Consider the following 25552-nt stretch of genomic DNA (forward strand, 5'->3'; position numbering starts at 1 on the left):
TCAAATTAAACCTGAGAGCTCTACTACAGGCTTCTGATGATTTTTATGAATGAGTTAGATGATGCATGCTTATAAATTTTCCATAAAATTCATATAGATAACTATTATGTTATAATATTTTCAAGATTCAAAAAGAGATTCATAGGTTAGATTTAATTTAAATGTTCTCCCCCCCACACCCCACTTACATTTTTAATAGAAACCTCGAAAAATACAGATCAGGAAAATGAATGCAAGCTTGCAACACTCATTTACCAATAACTCCTCCTTTCATGTTTTATCCTATAGATATTTACATATTTTGAAATGCTGACCTTAAGAGCCCAGGTTGTTATAAAAGATAGACTTAGGTTTGAATCCCTTACTGACAGTATGACCTTACTTAGTCTATTAGGCCAAAGTTTGCTCCACCTAAAAATGGGTGTAAAATAGTATGTATCTCAGAAGGTTGATTAAATGAGATACTGTTCACAAATTCAGTAGCAGAGTGCCTTGTACAGAATAAGTGCTCAATAAATGTTAGCTCTTATTTTTTTAAATATAAAAAAGGGATCAGATATGTATACTGCTTTTCAACCTGTTTTTTTCCTTACATTAATCCTTATTGAGTACTTATTGTATTCCAGGCATTGTAATAAATACCTTTATTTTCTGTAAGCCCCAACCTTGCAAGGTAAGTACTGTTGTAATCTTCATTTTACCAGTGAAACTGAGCACAGAGAGGTTAAGTAATTTGCCAAAATCAGCAGCGTGGGAGGCAGTGATTTGATATAGGTGGTTTGTCTTCAGAACCCAAATGTTAAAAATTTTTATATTATATTCCTTAATGTCAACACATACATATTTTTCAACATCCTTCCTAACAGTTTCATGGTATAAAATGATACTTTTAAAGAGATATGGATACTTTTCTTCCTCCTTGTTGTATACATGAGTTTTTAAAATGGGGTCTTTGCAACCTGGATGTTATTAAGAGGAATTTTTTGTCTGAAGAAGAAAAACATACACCTGATTTTCTTGATTTACACATTCCTTTTGAGAGATTGCATCTACTCCATGACTTCACCCATTATTTGTATCTTGATGTCTACAAAAAGTTACAGTCTTAACTCCTCACCATGCAGAACCTTGTTGGCAATTGCTTCTTCATCCACATTAGTTCACAGAAAAGACGCATTCATTATATGTCCCACACTTAACTCATGATTTTCCTCATTGCTCCAAAGCCTGCTCTTCTGTCTGGTTCTTTGGCTGACCAAGTATGAACCTTCAGAGTCCATAATGATTTCTCTGGCTGTTTCCTATATCCACTTTGTCATCAGGTTTTGTTTATTGTACTTTGGAAAACTTGTCTTATCTCCTTTCTATGATGTCTTTCCTGATCTCTACACCAAATGGGAATGAATGAAGTGAAATGCTAAATGAATTATTTTAATCTATTCTGATTATATTTTAGAGTGGGCAAAATATTTATACCAGTATAGTTTGTTATTATTTCTGGAGGATATAATTTTTTGTTTTTTCTCTAATAAACTTTTCTGTTTTCTTTCACAGACCTTTGACAAGTGTTTCCTGGGCTCATCAGAAACAGCAGATGCTAATAGGGTATTCTGTGGTCAGATGACTGCAGTTTACCTTTTTAGTGAAGCTCTTAATGCAGCTCAGATTTTTGCTATTTATCAATTGGGCCTAGGATACAAGGTACTTTACTTGCTGTTCCCTGCTTAACCAGTGTTAGTTGAGCTTGATTTATAGGTGGGTGGTGCATGGGGCAGCTTACACCTTGGGTTACTAAACTGTATGTGAAAGTGACCAAAGGCACCATAGGGAAGTCACAGGAGTCCGTCCAAAGGGTCTTTGAAAGTTTTGTGGGAAGCATAGTATACTTGTCATATGTGGGTTACTGTGCAAAGTACTAGCTCAAGTTTCAACTTTAATTTATGCTGCATTTCTTTTGGTGATATCATATCCTTGCACAGCTAAGTTTTTAATGCTTGCTGTGATAAAGAGCAAGTACCATGTGAAAATCAGTGTGGAACAGGAAATGAGGATGAGCTATGAAATCTGATTCCAAAATTTGAGAATTTGTGCAGTACCCAAGACGCATATACATCCCATTAATAAATAATTTTGCTAATATAATAATGAAGGAAACATTTTTTTCAATTTGTGCATTAAGTTTTTCAAATGGCTAATAAATTGTTAAAATATAAAGTAGTTGGGTCAAACTAATAAACAGAAATGTTATTTTAGTCTGGAACACCATAAAAAATTACTGTGAAGCTAAGAGTGTCATGAATCAAGGAAGTTTGGGAACCTTTAGGTTAAGCCATTGTTAATCTAGTTTGGTTTCAGGGAGTGATTTGTCTGTTATGTTCCTTTGAAAACAAAATCAACTTACGTTAATTTACATACTGTTGGAGTCAATAAAGTATACATATTTTAATTAGTTTTGACAAAAGTATAATGCAGCAATCAAGACATAGAACATTTCTGTCACAGCAAAAGGTACCTCTCTGCTCTTTCCTAGTCAGTCCCTTGTGCTTCTCTAACCCCACCCCGTTTCTGTTGACGGGCAACTACTGATCTGTTTCTGTCACTATCAAATAGATTTGTTTTTAATAAGGTTTTATGTAAATAGAATCATGCAATGTGTGCTCCTTGGAGTTCGGTTTCTTAGCATGTTTTAAGATTCATCTATGTTGTTTTGTATTACTAGTTCCCTCTTATTTATTGCTAAGTAGTGTTCCTTTGTATGAGTATATCACAACTTTTTAACCCATTCATCTCTTGATGAATATTTGGGTTGTTTCCAGATTTTGGCTATTATGAACAAGCTGCTATGAATATTGCTGTACAATTCTTTGTGTATTTCATAAATATGTAAGAGTGGAATTGTTAACTGGTATGGCAGCTGAAACTGCCAAGCTCTTTTCCAAGGTAGTTGCACGATTTTTCATTTCTACAAGCAATGTATGAGCTTTCTACTTACTTCACATCCTGTTAACACCTGGTATGGCTGGTCTTTTTAATATTAGACATTTGAGTGGGTCCCTAGCAGTTTCTCGTTCTGGTTTTTTTTTTTTTTTTTTTTTTTCGGATGCACCTCCAGGGAAGCCTCTAGATGTATTTTAGAACGAGCTTATCGCTTTCTACAAAAAAGTCTACTGGGGGTTTTATTTGGTACTGTATTAAGGTATAGATCAGTTAGAGGATAATTGACATCTCACTAATACTGGATTATCCAATCTGTGACCATGATATCTTTATTTACTTAGGTCTTTATTAATATCTCCCAGCAGTGTTTTTTGGTTTTCATTGTACAGGTCATGCATATATTTTGTTAAATGTATTTTTAAATATTTCATGTTTTTTAGGTAATATCTTAAGTTGCATTTTTAAAAAAGTTAATTTCTAATCATTTGTTTGTAGTGTATAGAAATGTAGTTGAGTTTTATTGACTTTTTAACAAGACCTTGCTGAACTTGCTTATTAGTTTTACTAGTTTTTTGTTGTTGCTGTTTTAGTATTTTCTACATACATGTTCATGTAGACTGTAAGCTTTACTTCTTCATATCCAATCTGTATGCCTTTTCTCTTTTTTCCCTTATTGTACTAAATAGGACCTCCAGGATAAATAGTTAAAATATAAATGACAAGAGTAGACATTTTTGCCTTGTTCCTGATTTTGGAGGGAAAGCATTCATACATATTTTATAGATGCTTTTTCAAGTTGAGAAATTTCTTTTCTATTTCTAGTTTTCTGAGAGATTTTATTAGAAGGATACTGAATTTTGTAAAATGAGTCTTGCTTTTTTATTGAGTCAGTCAATCTCTGCCTTTCATTGGAATGTTCACATAATTTACATCCAGTGTATGAATAAGTATAGATATTGTGGGACTTAAATCTACTGTCTTGCTATTTGTTTTCTGTTGTCTGTTCTTTGATTCTTTCCTCTTTCTCTGCTTTGATTTAGATTGCCTATTATTTAGTATTCCACTTATTTCTACTATTGGTTTATTAGTTTTTTTTTAAACTTTAACTTATCATAGTCTACCAGTAAATGACATTGTGCAGTGTAAGACCCTTCCAACATAATCCTGCAATTCCCCTTCCTGTCCTCGGTTTTGTTATTTTTGTAGATTTTACTTCTTCATATATTATGGTCCTTTTGATACATTTTTATTATTTTTGATTCATTCATTTATATTTAAAAAAAATTTAAAGTGAGAAAGATCATATACTTTGTATTTATCTATGTATTCACCATTTCTAGGATACATCTTTGTGTAGATTCATGTTTCTGTCTCATATCATTTTCCTTCCATTTGAATTGTTTTATTATTTCTTATAATGGAGATTTACTGTCAGTGGCTTTTCTGAGCTTTCATTTGTCTGAAAAAGCTTTTGTTCTTCTTTCAGCTTTGAAAAATAGTTTTACTGATTATAAAATTTGAAGGTGACAGTTTTCTTTTTTGAGCTTTTTCAAGATATTCTTTGTTTAACTGACTTGCATAGTTTCTAACAAGAAGTGTGTGGTCTTCCTCTATATGTAATATGTCTTTCTTTTCACTTGCTGGTTTTAAGATTTACTCTTGTCACTGATTTTTAGAAAATGAATATAGTATATGTTGGTATGGGTTTGTGTGTGTGTGTGTGTGTGTGTGTGTGTGTATGTATGTGTGTATGTGTGTGCATATTTAGCCTACTTTAGATTACTTGAACTGCTCAGTTCTGTGGGTTTATGATTTTGGTGAAATATGAAACTTTTTGCTATTATTTCTTTAATATATTTTCTGTTTTTTATCTTCTTCTAGAATTCATATTACATTTATTTTAGACGTTAGATACAAGCAAACAGAGCATTGAGATGCTATTTTTTGCCTGAATTATAAGAAATGTTCTGCTTTGGATTGTTTTCATGGTATTATCTTTATGTTCACTAATCCTTCTTTATCAAATGCCTTATTGCCATTAATTCTATCAAACGAATTATTCGTTTCAAGTATTTTGTGTCCTGATAAGTTTCGATAATTATCATTATCTATTTTTCTCCTTTCAACATTGTCTTAAAAAAAATACCTGACCATAGTTGTGACTATTCTAATGTCTTTTTCTTCTAATTTCATCATCTATATTTCTGGGTTTATTTTTATTTACTGATAGTCTGCTGGTTGTTTCAGACTTTGTGGTTTGTTTAGTAATTTTGGATTAAATACTGGACATTATGATTTTGACCACATAAATGTCTGGATTTTCTTGCTTTTTTTTTTTTAAAGATCGTTGGGCTTTGTTCTGCTAGTCAGTAGATTACGTTCAGTTAAGTTTATTTATTTGAAGTTTGTTTTATTTCACCATTTATTTTTAATTTTATTTTTTTAACATCTTTATTAGAGTATAATTGCTTTACAATGGTGTGTTAGTTTCTGCTTTATAACAAAGTGAATCAGCTCTACATATGCCCCCATATCTCCTCCCTCTTGTGTCTCCCTCCCACCCTCCCTATCCCACCCATCTAGGTGGTCACAAAGCACTGAGCTGATCTCCCTGTGCTATGCGGCTGCTTCCCACTAGGTATCTGTTTTACATTTGGTAGTGTATATATGTCCATGCCACTCTCTCACTTCATCCCAGCTTACCCTTCCCCCTCCCTGTGTTCTGAAGTCCATTCTCTACGTCTGCGTCTTTGTTCCTGTCCTGCCCTTAGGTTCTTCAGAACCATTGTTTTTTTTGTTTTGTTTTTTTTTTTTTTTAGATTCCATATATATGTGATACCATACGGTATTTGTTTATCTCTTTCTGACTTACTTCACTCTGTATGACAGACTCTAGGTCCATTCACCTCACTACAAATAACTCAATTTCGTTTCTTTCTTTTTTTTTTATATAGCTTTTCATAAATCTATTTCAACATACAATGGTTTTTAACATATTGTAAATATGTTTTCATTTTTAACATCTTTATTGGAGTATAATTGCTTTACAGTGCTGTGTTAGTTTCTGCTTTATAACAAAGTGAATCAGCTATACATATACATATATACCCGTATCTCCTCCCTCATGCGTCTCCCTCCCACCCTCCCTATCCTGCCCCTCTAGGTGGTCACAAAGCACTGAGCTGATCTCCCTGTGCTATGCGGCTGATCCCCACTAGCTATCTATTTTACATTTGGTAGTATTTATAAGTCCATGCCACTCTCTCACTTTGTCCCAGTTTACCCTTCCCCCCCATATCCTCAAGTCAGTTCTCTATGTCTGTGTCTTTATTCCTGTCCTGGCCCTAGGTTCTGCAGAATCATGTTTGTTTGTTTTCTTTTTTTTTTAGATTCCATATATATGTGTTAGCATACGGTATTTGTTTTTCTATTTCTGACTTACGTCACTCTGTATGACAGACTCTAGGTCCATCCACCTCGCTACGAATGACCCAATTTCGTTCCTTTTCATGGCTGAGTAATATTTCATTGTATATATGTGCCACATCTTCTTTATCCATTCCCCTGTCGATGGACACTTAGGTTGCTTCCATGTCCTGGCTATTGTCAATACAGCTGCAGTGAACATTGTGCTACATGACTCTTTTTGAATTATGGTTTTCTCAGGGTATATGCCCAGTAGTGGGATTGCTGGGTCATATGGTAGTTCTATTTTTAGTTTTTTCAGGAACCTCCATACTGTCCTCCATAGTGGCTGTATCAATTTACATTCCCACCAGCAGTGCAAGAGGGTCCCCTTTTCTCCGCAACCTCTGCAACATTTATTGTTTGTAGATTTTTGGAAGATGGCCATTCTGACCGGTGTGAGGTGATATCTCATTGTATTTTTGATTTGCATTTCTCTAATGATTAGTGATGTTGAGCATCCTTTCATGTGTTTGTTGGCAATCTGTATATCTTCTTTGGAGAAACATCTATTTAGGTCTTCTGCCCATTTTTGGATTGGGTTGTTTGTTTTCTTGATATTGAGCTGCATGAGCTGCTTGTATATTTTGGAGATTAATCCTTTGTCATTTGCTTCATTTGCAAATATTTTCTCCCATCCTGAGGGTTGTCTTTTCATCTTGTTTATGGTTTCCTTTGCTGTGCAAAAGATTTTAAGTTTCATTAGGTCCCATTTGTTTATTTTTGTTTTTAGTTCCATTTCTCTAGGAGATAGGTCAAAAAGGATCTTGCTGTGATTTATGTCATAGAGTGTTCTGCCTGTGTTTTCCTGTAAGAGATATATAGTCTCTGGACTTACATTTAGTTTTAATCCATTTGAGTTTATTTTTGTGTGTGGTGTTAGGGAATGTTCTACTTTCATTCTTCTACCTATAGCTGTCCAGTTTTCCCAGCACCACTTATTGAAGAGGCTGTCTTTTCTCCATGGTATATTCTTGCCTCCTTTATCAAAAGTAAGGTGACCATATGTGCGTGGGTTTATCTCTGGGATTATTATCCTGTTCCATTGATCTATATTTCTGTTTTTGTGCCAGTACCATACTGTCTTGATTACTGTAGCTTTGTAGTATAGTCTGTAGTCAGGGGGACTGTTTCCTCCAACTCTGTTTTTCTTTCTCAAGAATGCTTTGGCTATTTGGTGTCTTTTCTGCTTCCATACAAATTGTGAAATTTTTTGTTCTAGTTCTGTGAAAAATGCCACTGGTAGTTTTATAGGGAGGGAGTGCATTGAATCTGTAGTTTGCTTTGGGTATTTTAGTCATTTTCACAATGTTGATTCTTCCAATCCAAGAACATGGTATATGTCTCCATCTGTTTGTATCATCTTTAATTTCTCTTATAGTGTCTTATAGTTTTCTGGATACATGTCTTTTGCCTCCTTAGGTAGGTTTATTCCTAGGTAGTTTATTCTTTTTGTTGCAGTGGTAAATGGGAGTGTTTACTTAATTTCTGTTTCAGATGTTTCATCATTAGTGTATAAGAATGCAAGAGATATCTGTGCATTAATTTTGTATCCTGCTACTCTACCAAATTCATTGATTAGCTCTAGTAGTTTCCTGGTAGCATCTTTAGGATTCTCTGTGTATAGTACCATGTCATCTGCAAATAGTGACAGCTTTACTTCTTTTATGATTTGGATTCCTTTTATTTTATTTTCTTCTCTGATTGCTGTGGCTAGAACTTCCAAAACTGTGTTGAATGTTAGTGGTGAGAGTGGACAACCTTGTGTTGTTCCTGATGTTAGAGGAAATGGTTTCAGTTTTTCACCATTGAGGACGATGTTGGCTGTGGGTTTGTCATATATGGCCTTTATTATATTGAGGTAAGTTCCCCCTATGCCTACTTTCTGGAGGGTTTTTATCATAAATGGGTGTTGAATTTTGTCAAAAACTTTTTTGCATCTATTGAGATCATCATATGGTTTTTCTTCTTCAGTTTGTTAATATGGTTTATCACATTGATTTATTTGCGTATATTGAAGAATCCTAGCATTCCTGGGGTACACCCCACTTGATCATGGTGTATGATCCTTTTCATATGCTGTTGGATTCTGTTTGCTAGTATGTTGTTGAGGATTTTCGCATCTATGTTCATCAGTGATATTGGTCTATAGTTTTCTTTTATTGTGACATCTTCGTGTGGTTCTGGTATCAGGGTTATAGTGGCCTCGTAGAATGAGTTTGGAAGTGTTCTTCCCAATGCTATATTTTGGAAGAGTTTGAGAAGGATAGGTGTTAGCTCTTTTAATGTTTGATAGAATTTGCCTGTGAAGCCATCTGGTCCTGGGCTTTTGTTTGTTGAAAGATTTTTAATCACAGTCTCAATTTCAGTGCTTGTGATTGGTCTGTGTATATTTTCTCTTCCTTCCTGGTAGAGTCTGGGAAGGTTGTGCTTTTCTAAGAATTTGTCCATTTCTTCCAGGTTGTCCATTTTATTGGCATATAGTTGCTTGTAGTAATCTCTCATGATCCTTTGTATTTCTGCAGTGTCAGTTTTTTCTTTTTCATTTTTCATTCTATTGATTTGAGTCTTCCTTTTTTTTTTTTGATGAGTCTGGCTAATGGTTTATCAATTTTGTTTTCATTTTTCATTTCTCATTCTATTGATTTGAGTCTTCCTTTTTTTTTTTTGATGAGTCTGGCTAATGGTTTATCAATTTTGTTTATCTTCTCAAAGAACCAGCTTTTAGTTTTATTGATCTTTGCTGTTGTTTCCTTCATTTCTTTTTCATTTATTTCTGATCTGTCCCTTATGATTTCTTTCCTTCTGCTAACTTTTGGGGTTTTTTTGTTCTTTTTTCTCTAATTGCTGTAGGTATAAGCTTAGGTTGTTTTTTTCAGATGTTTGTTGTTTCTTGAGGTAGGATTTTATTGCTATAAACTTCGATCTTAGAACTGCTTTTGCTGCATCCCTTAGGTTTTGGGTTGTCGTGTTTTCATTGTCATTCTAGGTATTTTTTGTCATTCTAGGTATTTTTCATTGTCACTCTAGGTATTTTTTGATTTCCTCTTTGATTTCTTCCGTGATCTCTTGGTTATTAAGTAGTGTATTGTTTAGCCTCCATGTGTTTGTATTTTTTACAGATTTTTTCCTGTAAGTGATATCTAGTCTCATAGCATTGTGGTCAGAAAAGATACTTGATATGATTTAAATTTTCTTAAATTTACGAACTCTTGATTTGTGACCCAAGACATGGTGTATCCTGGAGAATGTTCCATGAGCACTTTAGAAGAAAGTGTATTCTGTTGTTTTTGGATGGAATGTCCTATAAATATCAATTAAGTCCATGTTGTTTAATGTAGCATTTAAAGCTTGTGTTTCCTTATTCATTTTCATTTTGGATGATCTGTCCTTTGGTGAAAATGGGGTGTTAAAGTCTGTTACTATTATTGTGTTACTGTTGATTTCCCCTTTTATGGCTGTTAGCATTTGCCTTATGTATTGAGGTGCTCCTGTGTTGGGTGCATTAATATTTACAAGTGTTATGTATTCTTCTTGCATTGATCCCTTGATCATTATGTAGTGTCCTTCTCTGTCTCTTCTAATCGTGTTTATTTAAACATCTATTTTGCCTGATATGAGAATTGCTACTCCAGCTTTCTTTTGATTTCCATTGCATGGAATATCTTTTTCCATCCCCTTACTTTCAGTTTGTATGTGTCTGTAGGTCTGAAGTGCATCTCTTGTAGACAGTATCTATAGGGGTCTTGTTTTTGTATCTATTCAGCCAGTCTGTGTCTTTTGGTTGGAGCATTTAGTCCATTTGCATTTAAGGTAATTATTGATATGTATGTTCCTATTACCATTTTCTTAATTGTTTTGGGTTTGTTATTGTAGGTCTTTTCCTTCTCTTGTTTTCCTCCCTAGGGAAGTTCCTTTAGCATTTGTTGTAAAGCTGGTTTGGTGGTGCTAAAGTCTCTTAGATTTTGCTTGTTTGTAAGAGTTTTGATTTCTCTGTGAAATCTGAATTAGATGCTTGCTAGGTAGAGTAATTTTGGTTGTGGGTTTTTCCCATTCATCACTTTAAATATGTCCTGCCAACACCCTTCCTGCTTGCAGAGTTTCTGCTAAGAAATCAAATGGTAACATTATGGGGCTTCCCTTGTATGTTACTTGTTGCTTTCCTTTGCTGCTTTTAATATTTATTCTTTGTATTTAATTTTTGATAGCTTGATTAATAGGTGTCTTGGCATGTTTTTCCTTGGATTTATCCTGTATGGGACTCTGTGCTTCCTGTACTTGATTGACTATTTCCTTTCCCATATTAGGGAAGTTTTCAACTATAATCTCTTCAAATATTTTCTCAGTACCGTTCTTTTTCTCCTCTTCTTCTGGGACCACTGTAATTCGACTATTGATGTGTTCAGTATTGTCCCAGAGTTCTCTGAGACTGTCCTCAATTCTTTTCATTATTATTTCTTATTCTGCTGTGTGGTAGTTATTTCCACTATTTTATCTTCCAGGTCACTTATCCGTTCTTCTGCCTCAGTTATTCTGCTATTGATTTCTTTTAGAGAATTTAAAATTTCATTTATTATGTTGTTCTTCACTGTTTGTTTGTTCTTTAGTTCTTGTATCTACTTGTTAAACATTTCTTGTATTTTCTCCATTCTGTTTTGAAGATTTTCCATTTTGTTTACTATCATTACTCTGAATTCTTTTCAGGTAGACTGCCTGTTTTCTCTTCATTTGTTTGGTCTGGTGGGCTTTTACTTTGCTCCTTCATCTGCTGTGTATTTCTCTGTCTTCTGTTTTGATTAACTTAGTGTGTTTGGGGTCTCCTTTTCGCAGGCTGCATGTTCTTAGTTCCTGTTGTTTTTGGTGTCTTCTTCCAGTGGGTAAGGTTGGTTCAGTGGGTTGTGTAGGCTTCCTGGTGGATGGGACTCGTGCCTGTGTTTTGGTGGGTGAAGCTGGATATTGTCTTTCTGGTGGGCAGGACCGTGTCCAGTGGTGTGTTTTGGGGTGTTTGTGACCTTATTATGATTTTAGGCAGCCTGTCTGCTAATGGGTGGGGTTGTGTTCCTGTCTTGCTAGTTGTTTGGCATGGGGTGTCCAGCCTTGTAGCTTGCTGGTTGTTGAGTGGAGTTGGGTCTTAGTGTTGAGATGGAGATCTCTGGGAGAGCTTTTGCCATTTGATATTACGTGTAGCTGGGAGGTCTCTGGTGTTCTAATGTCCTGAACTCAGCTCTCCTACCTAAGGGGCTCAGGCCTGACACCCGGGCAGAGCACCAAGACCCTGTCAGGCACACAGCTTAGAAGAAAAGGGTAGAAAAAAAAGGAAAGAAAGAAAGAATGAAGAAGTAAATAAACCAATACATTAAAGTTATTAAGATAAATAATATTTATCTTAATAAATATTATTAAAAATAAAAAAGTAATAAAAGAAAGAAAGAAGAGAGCCACCAAAGCAATAAACAAATCCACCAATGGTAACAAGTGCTAAAAACTATACTAAAAAAAGAAAAAGCCAACAAAACAAACAAAAAATGGAAAGACAGAACCCTAGGACAAATGGTAAAAGGAAAGCTCTGCAGACAAAATTAGACAAAGACGCATGTGCACACACACTCACAAAAGGAAAAAAAGGAAAAAGAAATATATATTAAAAAAAAAGGAAGAGAGCCACCAAATCAATAAACAAATCTACCAATGATAATAAGCTGTAAATACTAAACTTAGATAAACATAAAACCAGAAATAAATTAGATGCAGAAAGCAAACCTGAAATCTACAGTTGCTTCCAAAGTCCACCACCTCAATTTTGGGATGATTCGTTGTCTCTTCAGGTATTCCACAGATGTAGGGTACATCAAGTTGATTGTGGAGATTTAATCTGCTGCTCCTGAGGTTGCATGGAGAGGTTTCCCTTTCTCTTCTTTGTTCACACAGCTCCTGGGTTTCAGCTTTGGATTTGGTCCCGCCTCTGCGTGTAGGTCGCCTGCAGGCATCTGTTCTTCGCTCAGACAGGACGGGGTTAAAGGACCAGCTGATTAGGGGCCTCTGGCTCACTCAGGCCTGGGGGAGGGAGGGGTAGGGAATGCGGGGAAGCCTGTGGTGGCAGAGGCCAGTGTGATGTTGCACCAGCTTGAGGCCTGCTGTATGTTCTCCCCTGGCAAGTTGTCCCTGGATCCCGGGACCCTGGCAGTGGGGGGCTGCACAGGCTTCTGGGATGGGAGATGTGGATAGTGACCTGTGCTTGCACGTAGGCTTCTTTGTGGCTGCAGCAGCAGCCTTAGCGTCTCATGCTTGTCTCTGGTGTCTGCGCTGATAGATGCAGCTTGCGCCTGTCCATGGAGCTTGTTTAGGTGGTGCTCTGAATCCCCTCTCCTTGTGCACCCTGAAACAATGGTCTCTTGCCTCTTAGGCAGGTCCAGACTTTTACCGGACTCCCTCCTGGCTAGTTGTGGCTCACTAGCCCCTTCAGGCTGTGTTCACGCTGCCAGTCCTCTCCCTGGGATCTGACCTCCAAAGCCCAAGCCTCAGCTCCCAGCCCCCACCCACCCCAGTGGGTGAGCAGACAAGTCTTTCGGGCTGGTGAGTGCTGGTCAGCACCGATGCTCTTTGTGGGAATGTCTCCGCTTTGCCCTCTGCACCGCTGTTGCTGCGCTCTCCTCCACGGCTCTGAAGCTCCCCGCCTCTGCCACCCACAGTCTCCGCCCACAAAGGAGCTTCCTAGTGTGTGGAAACCTTTCCTCCTTCACAGCTCCCTCCCAGTGGTGCAGGTCCAGTCCCTATCCTTTTGTCTCGTTTTTGTTTTTTTTCTTTTGCCCTACTCAGGTACGTGGGGAAGTTCTTGCCTTTTGGGAAATCTGAGGTCTTCTGCCAGTGTTCATTAGGTGTTCTGTAGGAGTTGTTTCATGTGTAGATATATTTCTGATGTATTTGTGGGGAGGAAGGTGATCTCCACATCTTACTCCTCTGCCATCTTGAAGGTCTGTGAAGTTTGTTTTACTTTTAAGCTTTGTTAATTGGTCCCAGAACAGCCTTTATTCTGAATGAGATTTTCAAAATAGAAGTTTTGTTGGGATATAATTCACATATCTTACCATTCACCCGTTTATTATGTATAATTCAGTGATTTTTATTGTATCCCAAGGTTGTGCAAACATTACCACTCTGTAATGTTAAAGTATGTTCATCCGCAAAAGAAATACTGTAGTTATCAGCAGTCCTTCCTGATTTTTCCTGCTTCCCAGTACTGTAATCTAATTCTATTTGTATAGATTTGTCTCTTCTGGACAATTCATGTAAAGGAAAATATACAGTATGAGATGTTCTGTGGTTGACATTTTTTCAGTTAGCATAATGTTTTCAGGGTCCACCCATGTTGTAGCACGCATTAATACTTCATTCCTTTTTATTACTAAATAATATTGTGTGGGTATATCACATTTTATCTATTCGTCAGTTGACGGTCATTGGGCTGTTTCCACCGTTTGGCTGTTTTGCACAATGCTGCTATGAACCCTTCTGTGCAAGGTTTTATGTGCACACATGTTTTTATTTCTCTTGGGTATGTACCTAGAGTGGAATTGCTGATAATATGGTAACTCTACATTTAACTTTTTAAGAAATTTCTAGATTGCTTTCCAAAGTGGCCATATCATTTTATATTACCGCAACTGTATAGGAGGATTTTGATGCCTTCATATTCTCTTGAACACCTGTTATTATCTGACTTTTTGATTATAGCCATTTTAGTGGGTGTGAAAGGGTATCTCATTGTGGTTTGGTTTTGATTTGCATCTCCCTCATGACTAATGATGTTGAATGTGTTTTTGTGTGCTTATGATAAGGCTATTTATGTCTTTTTTTGAGAAATGTTTATTCAGATCTTTGCCTGTTTAAAAACTGAGGTCCCTTTTTATTTGGTAAATTTTAAGAGGTTTTCAAAAAAAAACTTAATTGTGGTAACATACACATAAAACTTACCACTTTAACTATTTTTAAGTGTACAGTGAAGTAGTGTTAACTATTTTTACATTGTGCAACCTAGCTGTAGAACTGTCTTCATTCTGCAAAACTGAAACTCTATACTTATTGAACAACAACTCTCCACTCCTCCTCTCCTCAGCCTCAGTTTTAATAGTTTTAAAAATATATCCTAGAAGCAAATCCATTATCAGGTATATGATTTGCAAATATTTTCTCCCATTCTGTGGCTTGTCTTCCCACTTGCCTGATGTTTTCCTTTGAAGCACACATTTCAGTTTGATGCAGTCCAGTTTGTCTACATTTTCTCTTATTATTTGTGCTTTGGTGTCATATCTAAAAAATTATTTCCTAATTCAAGTTCATGAAGATTTACTCCTGTGTTTTCTTATAAAAGTTTTATATTTTTAGCTCTTACATTTAAGTGTTTGATTCATTTTGAGTTAATTTTTGTATTTGGTGCAACGTTATTCCTTTGCATTTGGATTTTTAGTTGTCTCAGCATCATTTGCCGAAAAGAATATTCTCTCCTTATTGTATTTCTTGACAGCTTCACCAAAAATCAGTTGATCATAAATGTAAGTGTTTGTGGACTCTCGATTGTGTTTCATTGAACTATATGTCTGTTCTTAGTCTAGTAGCACAGTCTTGAATACTGTGGTTTTGTAATGCATTTTTTGAATTAGGAAGTATGAGTTCTCCAACTTTGTTCTTGTTCAAGATTGTTTTGGCTGTTGTTGGTATCTTACATTTCTGTATGAATTTAAGATACACTTGTTAATTTTTACAACAAAAAGTAGCTAGGATTTTGATAGATATTGCCTCAAATCTATAGATCAATTTGGAAAGATTTGTCATCTTATGAGTATTAAATCTTCCAATCCATGAATATGGGATATTATTCCATTTATTTAGGTCTTTTTCAGTTTCTTTTTGTAGTTTTCAGTGAACAAGTCTTATATGTATTTTGTTAAATTCATTCCGAAATATTTTCTTTTTTTATGTGCAGTATCAAATGGAATTGTTCCTTAATTTCATTTTTGGGTTATTTGTTGCTTATGTATGGTAACTAAATTAATTTTTATATATTTATCTTCTACAGTACAACCTTGCTATTCTAGTTTATTAGCTCTGATAGTTTGTTTTTTTATGTGTGGATTTCTTGGCATTTTCTATGTTTAATTTTATATATAAGATGATGTATTTGTAAACTGCCCTCATTTTAGTTCTTTCTGGATACTCTTTATTTCTTTTCCTTGCGTAGTGGCCCTGGCTAGATCCTCTAGTACAGCATCTTGAGGACATTATGCTATGTGAGATAAACCAGCCACAGAGGGACAAACACTACATGATTCCAATTATATGAGATAAAAGCAAAGTCATAGAAACAAAGAGTAGAATGGTGGTTGCCAAGGGCTGGGGGAAGGGAAAAAAGGAATTACTAGTCAATGGTACTAAATTTTTAGTTATGCAAGATAAATAAGTTCTGGAGGTCTGCTGTACAACATTGTGTTTATAGATAATAATACCTTATTATCTGTTAAATAATTATCTTATTACCTGTTAATAATTATCTGTTAATATCACTTAATATCCGTTAATAAGGTAGATCTCCTGTTAAGTGTTCTTACCACAATAAAATTTTTAAAAAAGTGGTGAAAACAAACATCTTTTTTTTTCCCTGACCTTAGGGGAGAAAGCATTCATTCTTTTACCATCAGCCTATGACATTAGCTATCAATTTTGTATAGATGGTCTTTGTTTATTGAAGGGAGTTTACTTTTTATTCCTGGCTTGTTGAGTGTTTTATCATGAAGAGTTGTTGGATTTTGTCAAATGCTCTTTGTGCTTCCACTGAGATGATCATGTGATTTTTGTCCTTTATTTTTATTAATGTAGTATATTACATTGATTATTCAAATTTAAACCAACCTTGCATGTCTGGGATAGTCCCACTTGGTTATACTTTATTTTCTCATCGATTTAAAAGACAAAAGCAAGAAAATTTTCTGAATCTTTGTTAATAGATGCACAATATAAAAAAATGTAATTAAAAATTTTATTTATTTATTTTTGGCTGCATTGGGTCTTTGTTGCTGCTTGTGGGCTTTCTCTAGTTGTGGCGAGCAGGGACTACTCTTCATTGCTGTGTGTGGGCTTCTCATTGCAGTGGCTTCTCTTGTAGTGGAGCACGGGCTCTAGGCACATGGGCTTCAGTAGTTGTGGCTTGCAGGCTCTAGAGCACAGGCTCAGTAGTTGTGGTGCATGGGCTTAGTTGCTCTGCTGCATGTGGGATCTCCCTGGACCAGGGATCGAACCCGTGTCCCCTGCATTGGCAGGCAGATTCTTAACCACTGCACCACCAGTGATGTCCCAAAAAGGTGTAATTTTTAACATCAATAATATAAAGTGGGGGTGGTGTGGAGATATAAATGAGTAGTTTCTGTTTGTGATTGAAGTTGTTATCAGTTTAGAGTGTTGTAACTTTAAGTTATTTTACATAATTTCCATGGTAACCACAAATAAAATACCCATAGAAGTTACACAGAATAAAAGGAGGAAGGGATCAAAGCATATAAATACGAAAAAAGTCAATGAAATACAAAGGAAAACAATTAACAAATTACAATGAAGAAAACAGCAATACTAAGTCTTTCCCATTCAGTAATTACATTACATGTGACCAGATTAAACCTCCAACTAGAAAGAAGTAAATTGGCTGAATGGATTCAAGAAACAAAGTGCAACTGTGTTTTGTCTAGGAGAGACACACTAGGGACATACATAGGCTGAATGTGAAAGGATGGATAAAGATAGTACATGCAAATGATAACCAAAAGAGAGCGGAGGTAGCCATACTTATAATCAGAAAAGATAGACTTTAAGTCAAAAACTGTTACAAGAGACAAAGAGGAAAATTATATAATGATAAAAGTGTCAGTTCACCGGGAAGATATAACAATTAAAAATATCTACACCTAACATCAGAACTCCCAAATATATGAAGCAGAGATTGACAGAACTGAAGGAAGAATTATGCGGAAACACAATAATAGTAGGACACTTCAATATAGTGCTTTCAATAATGGACAGAACAACCAGACTGCAGATCAGTAATGAAACAGTTCTTGAACAATATTGATCCATTGCACCAAACAGACAAATATAGAACATCCTGCCCACCAATAGTAGAGTGAGTACACATTCTTCTCAAGCTCACATGGAACATTCTTTAGGATAGACCACATATTACCACGTATTACCATGTAACAAGTCTTACCAAATTTAATAATATTGAACTCATACCATGTATCTTTTCTGACCACAGTGGAATGAAATCAGTAGTTGAAGGAAACTGGAAAATACACAGATATGTGGAAATTAAGCAACACAGTCTTTAAAAACTAATGGGTCAAAGGAGAAACTACAAGGGTAATTAGAAAATATCTTGATACAAATGAAATCTAAAATTACATACCAAAACTTACGGGATGCAGAGAAAGCAATATGAGGAGGGAAGTTCATAGTGATAAATGCCTACTTTAAAAAAAAGAATGATCTCAAGTCAATAACCTAATCTATGCTTCAAGGAACTAGAAAAAGAAGAGCAAACTAAACCTAAAGTTAGCAGAGGAATAGAAGTGGTAAAGATTAGAGCAGAAATAAATGAAATAGAGACTAAAAAAGAAATAGAAAAACTTAACAAAACTGAGTCAGGTTTTATTTTAACAGACCAAAAAAACGGAGAAATTCTTAGCTAGAATAATTAAGGAAAAAAGAGGACTTAAAGTAACTAAAAGCAGAAATGAAAGAGTAGGCATTACAGCTAATGCTAGGAATATAAAAAGAATTATGGGACTACTATGAACAATTACATGCCAATAAATTGTATAACCTAGAAGAAATAGATGTTCCTAGAAACATACAACCCCTCAGGACTGAAGAAATAAAAACCTGAACAGACTATCGCTAATAAGGAAATTGAATCAATAATCAAAAACCTCTGAATAAGGAAAAGCCCAGGACTAAATGGCTTCACTGGAGAATTCTACCAAACATTAAAGAAGAATTAACACCAATTCTCCTCAACTCTTCCAAAAAATAAAGAGGAGGGAACACTTCCAAACTAATTTTCTGAGTTTAGCATTGCCCTGAAACCACAGCCAGACAAAGACACTACAAGAAAATAAAGCTACAGATTAATATCCCCGATTGGTATTAATGCAAAAATCCTCAACAGTATTGTAGGAAACCAAATTCAAGAGCACATTAGAAGCGTCATACCCTATGACCAACTGGGATTTATTACTGAAATGTAAAGCTGGTTCAACATATGAAAAAAAATCAATGTAATACGCCACATTAACAGAGTGAAGGACAAAAACGACATGATCATCTCAATAGATGCAGAGAAAGTATTTGACAAAATTCAACACCCTTTAATAATAAAAACACTCAACAAATTACAAATAAAAGGAAACTCCTTCAAAATGATAAGACCATATATGAAAAGCCCACAGCCAACATCATATGCAACAAAAATCAGTTGTATTTCTACATACTATCAGTGAACAATCCGAAAAGGAAAATAAGACAGTAATTCCATTTATAATAGCATAAAAAGCAATACTTAGGAATAAACTTAACCAAGGGGGCAGAAGACTTGTACAGTGAGTGAAAAGTGTAAAATATAGCTGAAAGAATTAAAGAAGACACAAATAAATGGGAAGATATCTTGTGTTCATGGACTGAAGGACTTAAAATTGTTAAAAATGCATGCTACCCAAAGTGATCTACAGATTCAGTGTAATTCCTATCAATGTCCCAATGGCATTTTTTTTACAGTAATGAAAAATCCACCCTAAAATTTACATGGAATCTCAAGGGTCCCTGAATAGCCAAAACACTCTGAAAAAGAATAGCAAATTTAGAGGTCTCACACTTCAGGATTTCAAACATATTACAAAGCTACAGTAATCAAAACATTATGGTACTTGCTTAAAGAGAGATACATAGACTAATGGAACAGAATAGAGTCCAGAAATGAATCCTTGTATTTACGGTGAAATGATCTTCTATAAGGATGCAAAACCATGCAGTGGGGAAAGATTAATCTCTTAAGCAGGACTTCCGTGGTGGCGCAGTGGTAAAGAATCTGCCTGCCAGTGCAGGGGACACGGGTTCGAGTCCTGGTTTGGGAAGATTCTACATGCCGTGGAGCAACTAAGCCCGCAAGCCACAACTACTGAGCCTGCGTGCCACAACTACTGAAGCCTACATGCCTAGAGCCTGTGCTCTGCAACAAGAGAAGCCACTGCAATGAGAAGCCAGCGCACTGCAACAAAGAGTAGCCCCTGCTCGCTGCGACTAGAGAAAGCCCGTGTGCAGCAATGAAGACCCAACACAGTCAAAAATAAATAAATAAGTAAATAAATAAATAAATAAATTTAATCTCTTAAGCACATGGTGTTTTAAAAAATGGATAACCACATGGAAAAGAATGAAGTTGGATCCTTACCTTCCATACATTAAAATTAACTCAAAATAAAGACGTAAACATAAGACCTACACATAAGATTTCTGCATGAAAACACATGAAGAGCTTCATGACATTGAGTTTGGCAATGATTTCTTGGATATGACACCGAAAAAAATAGGAAACAAAGACAGAAATAGACAATGAAATGAGACTTCATCAAGCTTAAAATCTTTTGTGCATTGACATTCTTGTGCATCAAGGAATAGTGTAAAAAGGCAACCCATGAAATGGGAGACAATATTTTAAACCAAATATCTGATAAAGTGTTAATAATATCCAGAGTATATGATGAACTCCTACAACTCAACAACAAGAACAACAAACCCAGCTCATTTAAAAAGTGGGCAAAGGGGCTTCCCTAGTGGCGCAGTGGTTGAGAGTCTGCCTGCCGATGCAGGGGACACGGGTTCGTGACCCGGTTTGGGAAGATCCCATGTGCAGCAGAGCGGCTGGGCCTGTGAGCCATGGCCGCTGAGCCTGCGCATCCGGAGCCTGTGCTCCACAACAGGAGAGGCCACAACAGTGAGAGGCCCGTGTACCACAAAAACAAAACAAAACAAAAAGTGGGCAAAGGACTTGAATAAAATTTTTTCCAAAGATAATATATAAATGTGTGACAGGCATATGAAAAAATGCTCAGTCACTAGCCATCAGAGAAATGTAAATCAGAACCACAGTAGATAATCATCTTACACCCATTAATGTGACCATTATTAAATAAAAATAAGTGTGGTTTAGGGTGTGTGGAGAAATTGGTACCCTTATGCAATGTTGGTGGGAATGTAAAATGGTGCAGCCTCTATGGAAAACAATATGGTGATTCTTCAAGAAATAAAAAATAGAATTACCACATGATTGAGCAATCTTACTTCTATGTATATATCCAAAAGAACTGAAAGCAGGATATGAAAGAGCTGTTTGTACACCCCTGTTCATTGCAGCATTATTCACAATAGATAAGAGGTCAAAGAAACCTAATTGTCTATGGATGGATGAATAAAGAAAATGTGGTATGTATTTACAATGGAATATTATTCAGCTTTAAAAAAGAAAAAAACCGCTGACACATCCTACAGCATGGGTGAATCTTAAGGATGTTATACCAGTCACAAAATGACAAATACTCTGTGACTCTCCTCGTTTGAGTTATATAAAGTAGTCAAACTCATGGAATCATAAAGTAGAATGATGTTTGCCAGCGTACAGGGGGAAGTGGAAATGAGTTGTTATTCAACGGGAATTTCAATTTCATGAGACATAAAAGTTCTAGAGATTTGTTGTACAATAGTGTGCTGTAGTTAACAAGACTGCACTGTACACTTAAAAATGTTTAAGATGGTAAATGTTATATTATGTTCTTTTTACCAAAATTAAAAAAAGACAATACAATAAAAAAAAACAAAACATGCTGTGTAGGATATTAATTTTACATTTTTTTAAATGTAAGGTTTTAATGTCAAGTTGACTTGATTTCCATTATATCTTTAAAATAAATTCAGTCTACTTTAGAGGTAACTAAGCATGCAAGGCTTCTCTTAATTAACATTGTTAGGAAAATGATCAGTATTCTACTTAAATTTTTATATTTCTGGTGATTTGTAGTTAAGTTTTCTTTTTGTGACCTATCTTAACTGTTCTACTTTTTATTAATTCTTAGGGTACATTTAAATTTAAAGCAGAAAGTGACCTGTTCCTTGCTGAGCATCACAAACTTTTATTGTATGATGGCAAACTCTCTAGTGCCATTGCATTCACATACAATCCACGCGCCACAGATGCCCAGCTTTGCCTCGAATCATCCCCTAAGGACAACCCTTCAATTTTTGTTCATTCACCACATGCACTCATGCTCCAGGTACTAGTGGTAATATTTTAAGAATATTTTTAATGGTAAATTTTGATGTATTATTGAGTTGTATTTGGTAGCTTCTGACATGTAATGTAACATTTTATTGTTCTTGTTACGTTTCATTTTGAATTGTTTTGGAAAAGAATCATTGGAATCTTTACTGTGTTTTTTTGTTTTACAAGGATGTGAAGGCAGTTTTAACACATTCCATCCAAAGTGCCATGCATTCAATTGGAGGAGTACAAGTGCTGTTTCCACTTTTTGCACAGTTGGATTATAGGCAGTATTTATCTGATGAAGTTGACTTGACTGTATGGTGAGTGCTTTTGTTTTTTCTTTCATTTGATGTGAGAGTTATTTTCATCACTGTTGAGCTACACAATATTTTTTTCAAACTTTAAAATTTGTTGTAGGGTTAAAAGAGAATATAAAGAAATTTTTGAACTATAATGATTATAAATTCAGTTCAATAATAATAATATTAAAGTTCTTTATCAGTAGGAAGTATGGAAGCTCTAAAAAAACATAATAATGTTTTTAAAAATAATTATTTTATGGCTGCGTTGGGTCTTGGTTGCTGGGCGCAGGCTTTCTCTAGTTGCGGCAAGTGGAGGCTACTCTTTGTTGTGGTGCGTGGGCTTCTAATTGCGGTGGCTTCTCTTTGTTACGGAGCATGGGCTCTGGATGAGTTGGCTTCAGTAGTTGTGGCACGTGGGCTTAGTTGCTCCACGGCATGTGGGATCTTCCCAGACCAGGGCTCGAACCCATGTCACCTGCATTGGCAGGTGGATTCTTAACCACTGCGCCACCAGGGAAGTCCCAATAATGTTATTTTCAAATAAAGTTAGACATAGTGATAATAGGTTTATCAGAAATGTATGTATTTTTGTCTAAAATATAGTTTTAAAATATTTTAAATGGTTATGCAGTAGTGATTTCTTATGGTAATTCATCTTTCCATATTTAATTATTATTGATTGCTAGTAAGTAATTGAAATCTAAAAATTTTTGATTATGTTACATAATAAGTGATATGGTTTTTAAAAATTAGATCATAAATTTGGCACCTTTGTCTCCCTTGTTGTAGTGTTGAGTGTAGAAAAGGAAGAGACATGAATTCTAGGACAAGTTATTACAATGTTGGAAAGGGTGTCTAAATGAATTTTTCATGGCTGTATAATTTAGTGAATCTATTTATAATAAAGTAATTATGTTTATTTGAGTGATTTTAATGTTTTTCATTCTCCTTTTTTGAAATTCTCTTTCTAATTTCTACTTTTATGTGCGACTTGAGGTTTACTACCAATGTATATATTTAATGATGTAATAATTTTTCCAGATTATTTTTAGGCAATGGAATGACTTTTTTTAAAAAGGAATTATGTATCAAAGCTATTATTGACTACATTTAAAAATTTTAAAATAATATTATTCTTGACATATTGCTACTTCGTAAAATTTTTTTTCATCCTGGTCTAAAACCTTTATAAGAGGGCTCAGTTTCTCTTTTTTTTATTAACTTTTCACCATTATTGGAATTGCTGACAGTTAAAAGTACTTTTGTAGAGGAGGTTGGCTGTTCTCCCTTTCTTTGTGGGAATCTGTCAAGACTTTTGAGAAGGACTAACAGCCAACCTTATTCCATTCTATTTTGAGTATCTACAAGTTGTGAGGTTGGGAGCATGGCTGTAATCTTACTACTTTACGATTTTTCTGTTGGGATAATGCACAAAATTCTTAAATTATTATTCAAGTACTTCAGTTTGTCTACAGCTTTACTTTCTTATTTTCCCCTTTATGAACCCTATGCTCTGTTCAAATTAGGCCAGTTTGGAGCCCTAACACATTTGGAGGCTATCTATCCTAGTCTGTTTGCTCCACATCTTTTCCTTCTATTTGGCCTCTAACCCTCCAAAATTGAATACACTTGCTCATCTAAGTTACATCCATTCTTCAGGGCTTTAATATACTTATGTTAGTCATTTTATTACTTGTTTTTGGACATTCCTAATTTTGCTCTATTTCATGCATGTTTTTCATATTGTTTCTAAGTGATTCATTTATTAATATATTTGTGATAAAGGACATGAACTAAATATTTGAGTAATAAATCCTAATCTTCCATTAAATTTTAGTCCTAAAATAATGTTGGAGGCAGTTTTAGTAGAGTGTCAATTTCCTTGGAATAGAAACTTTTTATTAAGATGGATGAAAGACTGCATCTATTTAACCCCCCCTCCCCCCTTTTTTAAAAATAGAATATGCTTTTTCAAACCAATGTCTTTTTTCTTATTCCAGTTCAACTTTGCTGGCTTTTATCATGGAGCTGTTGAAGAACTCAATTGCTATGCAAGAGCAGATGCTTGCCTGCAAGGGTTTTTTGGTAATAGGATATAGTCTTGAAAAGGTAAAGTATCAAATGCGTTACATTTTTGATTCTTAATTTGCAGGCCATGAAACTTAGTCTCCTAAGTGGTTGAGAAATTCTGTCTGCAAGTGTGTCTCCTTGGTTATATAAAATCACCTAAATTAAAATAACCTTTTGTTGTTTTAACTTGCCCCCACTGCTTTATTAGAGAACTGTGGTATTGAGTCTCATGGCATCTTTAACTTTGAGCATATAATTTGTGGACCTACTTTTTTCTGGTATTGACAGTCTTTAATTTACTTACCTTGCTTTGTGTTGGTAGTGACCTTTGAAATATCTTCCTCTGCAGTCTTCCAAATCCCATGTCAGCAGAGCAGTACTTGAACTTTGCCTTGCATTTTCAAAATATCTGAGTAATCTGCAGAATGGGATGCCCCTACTCAAACAATTGTGTGATCACATTCTTCTTAACCCAGCTATATGGATTCATACCCCAGCCAAGGTAATACATATATTGATTTTGTGCTAATATGTTCAGTAAGTTTTTGTACTTGAGAAGAGTGATAATTACGAGGATTTTCTTTTATCCTTTTACATGCTATTATGTAAGATTTCAGTGGAATGCATTTTTTGACTAAATATACTTTTGCAAGTCAGTATTTTTTCCCTCCCTTCCTAAAGCAATATCAGTATTTCTTTTTTAAAAAAGCTATAGTCTTTATTTTCTGTTGTTAAATAAAATTTTATTTGAGAGAGACTTTGATTTATACTTACTAAACCAAAGTTGGATAGTTCCAGTGTAAATATAATGTTTCCTATCAACTGTAGCTCTGTTCTATTGCAAATATACATACATATATATCTATGTATCCATATGTATGTATGCATACATATATATAAATACATACTCACTGTGCTCTCTCTCCCTCTTATACACACATATTCCTTCCACCAACTTGATGAGCTCTTGAGTTTAATTCTTACAGGAACAGCTGAAATGTCACCGTTTCTTGAAGGCTTCCATGATATACAGTTCACATTTAATCACTTTAATTTCACATTAATTCAAATTATTAAATACAGTTATATTTTACACAGTAATTTATTTAGTACTGTAACAGCAAATCAATTACATTAAGTGAACATAAGTGAATTTGTGATAAAATATATAAATAAAACCTTTGATAAATCCTAATGTTCTATTAAGTTATCCTAAAAATTTGATTTCCCCTCTCCCCCTCTCTCTTTTGGTTCACTTGCAAGCGTTTACCATCGTTCAGGTTGGAATAACACATACTTACTCTAGTTGTCAGAAAAAAATGTCTGCAGACTTTTCTGCTTTTCTGGAGTCATAGTATCTTAGTTTCAGCTGCTCTTTTCAAATGTTAAGGAGAAAAACAGCTGCTGACTCTGATTGCCATTT

At 35.1% G+C, this 25552-nt stretch overlaps 1 protein-coding gene across 1 annotated transcript in view; it reads left to right on the forward strand.

The window, feature by feature from the left end:
* The window catches only part of LRBA (LPS responsive beige-like anchor protein), a 723035-nt gene that overhangs the window by 97983 nt on the left and 599500 nt on the right, over window positions 1–25552 (forward strand). The window contains exons 8-12 of the mRNA XM_024764049.1: window positions 1555–1701; window positions 21570–21767; window positions 21944–22077; window positions 24060–24168; window positions 24479–24631. Of these exons, the coding sequence (XP_024619817.1) occupies window positions 1555–1701; window positions 21570–21767; window positions 21944–22077; window positions 24060–24168; window positions 24479–24631 (741 nt within the window). The remainder of the gene's footprint in view (window positions 1–1554; window positions 1702–21569; window positions 21768–21943; window positions 22078–24059; window positions 24169–24478; window positions 24632–25552) is intronic.

This window comes from Neophocaena asiaeorientalis, unplaced genomic scaffold, assembly GCF_003031525.2.
Source record: "Neophocaena asiaeorientalis asiaeorientalis breed wild unplaced genomic scaffold, Neophocaena_asiaeorientalis_V1.1 scaffold594, whole genome shotgun sequence".
Lineage (NCBI taxonomy): Eukaryota > Metazoa > Chordata > Mammalia > Artiodactyla > Phocoenidae > Neophocaena > Neophocaena asiaeorientalis.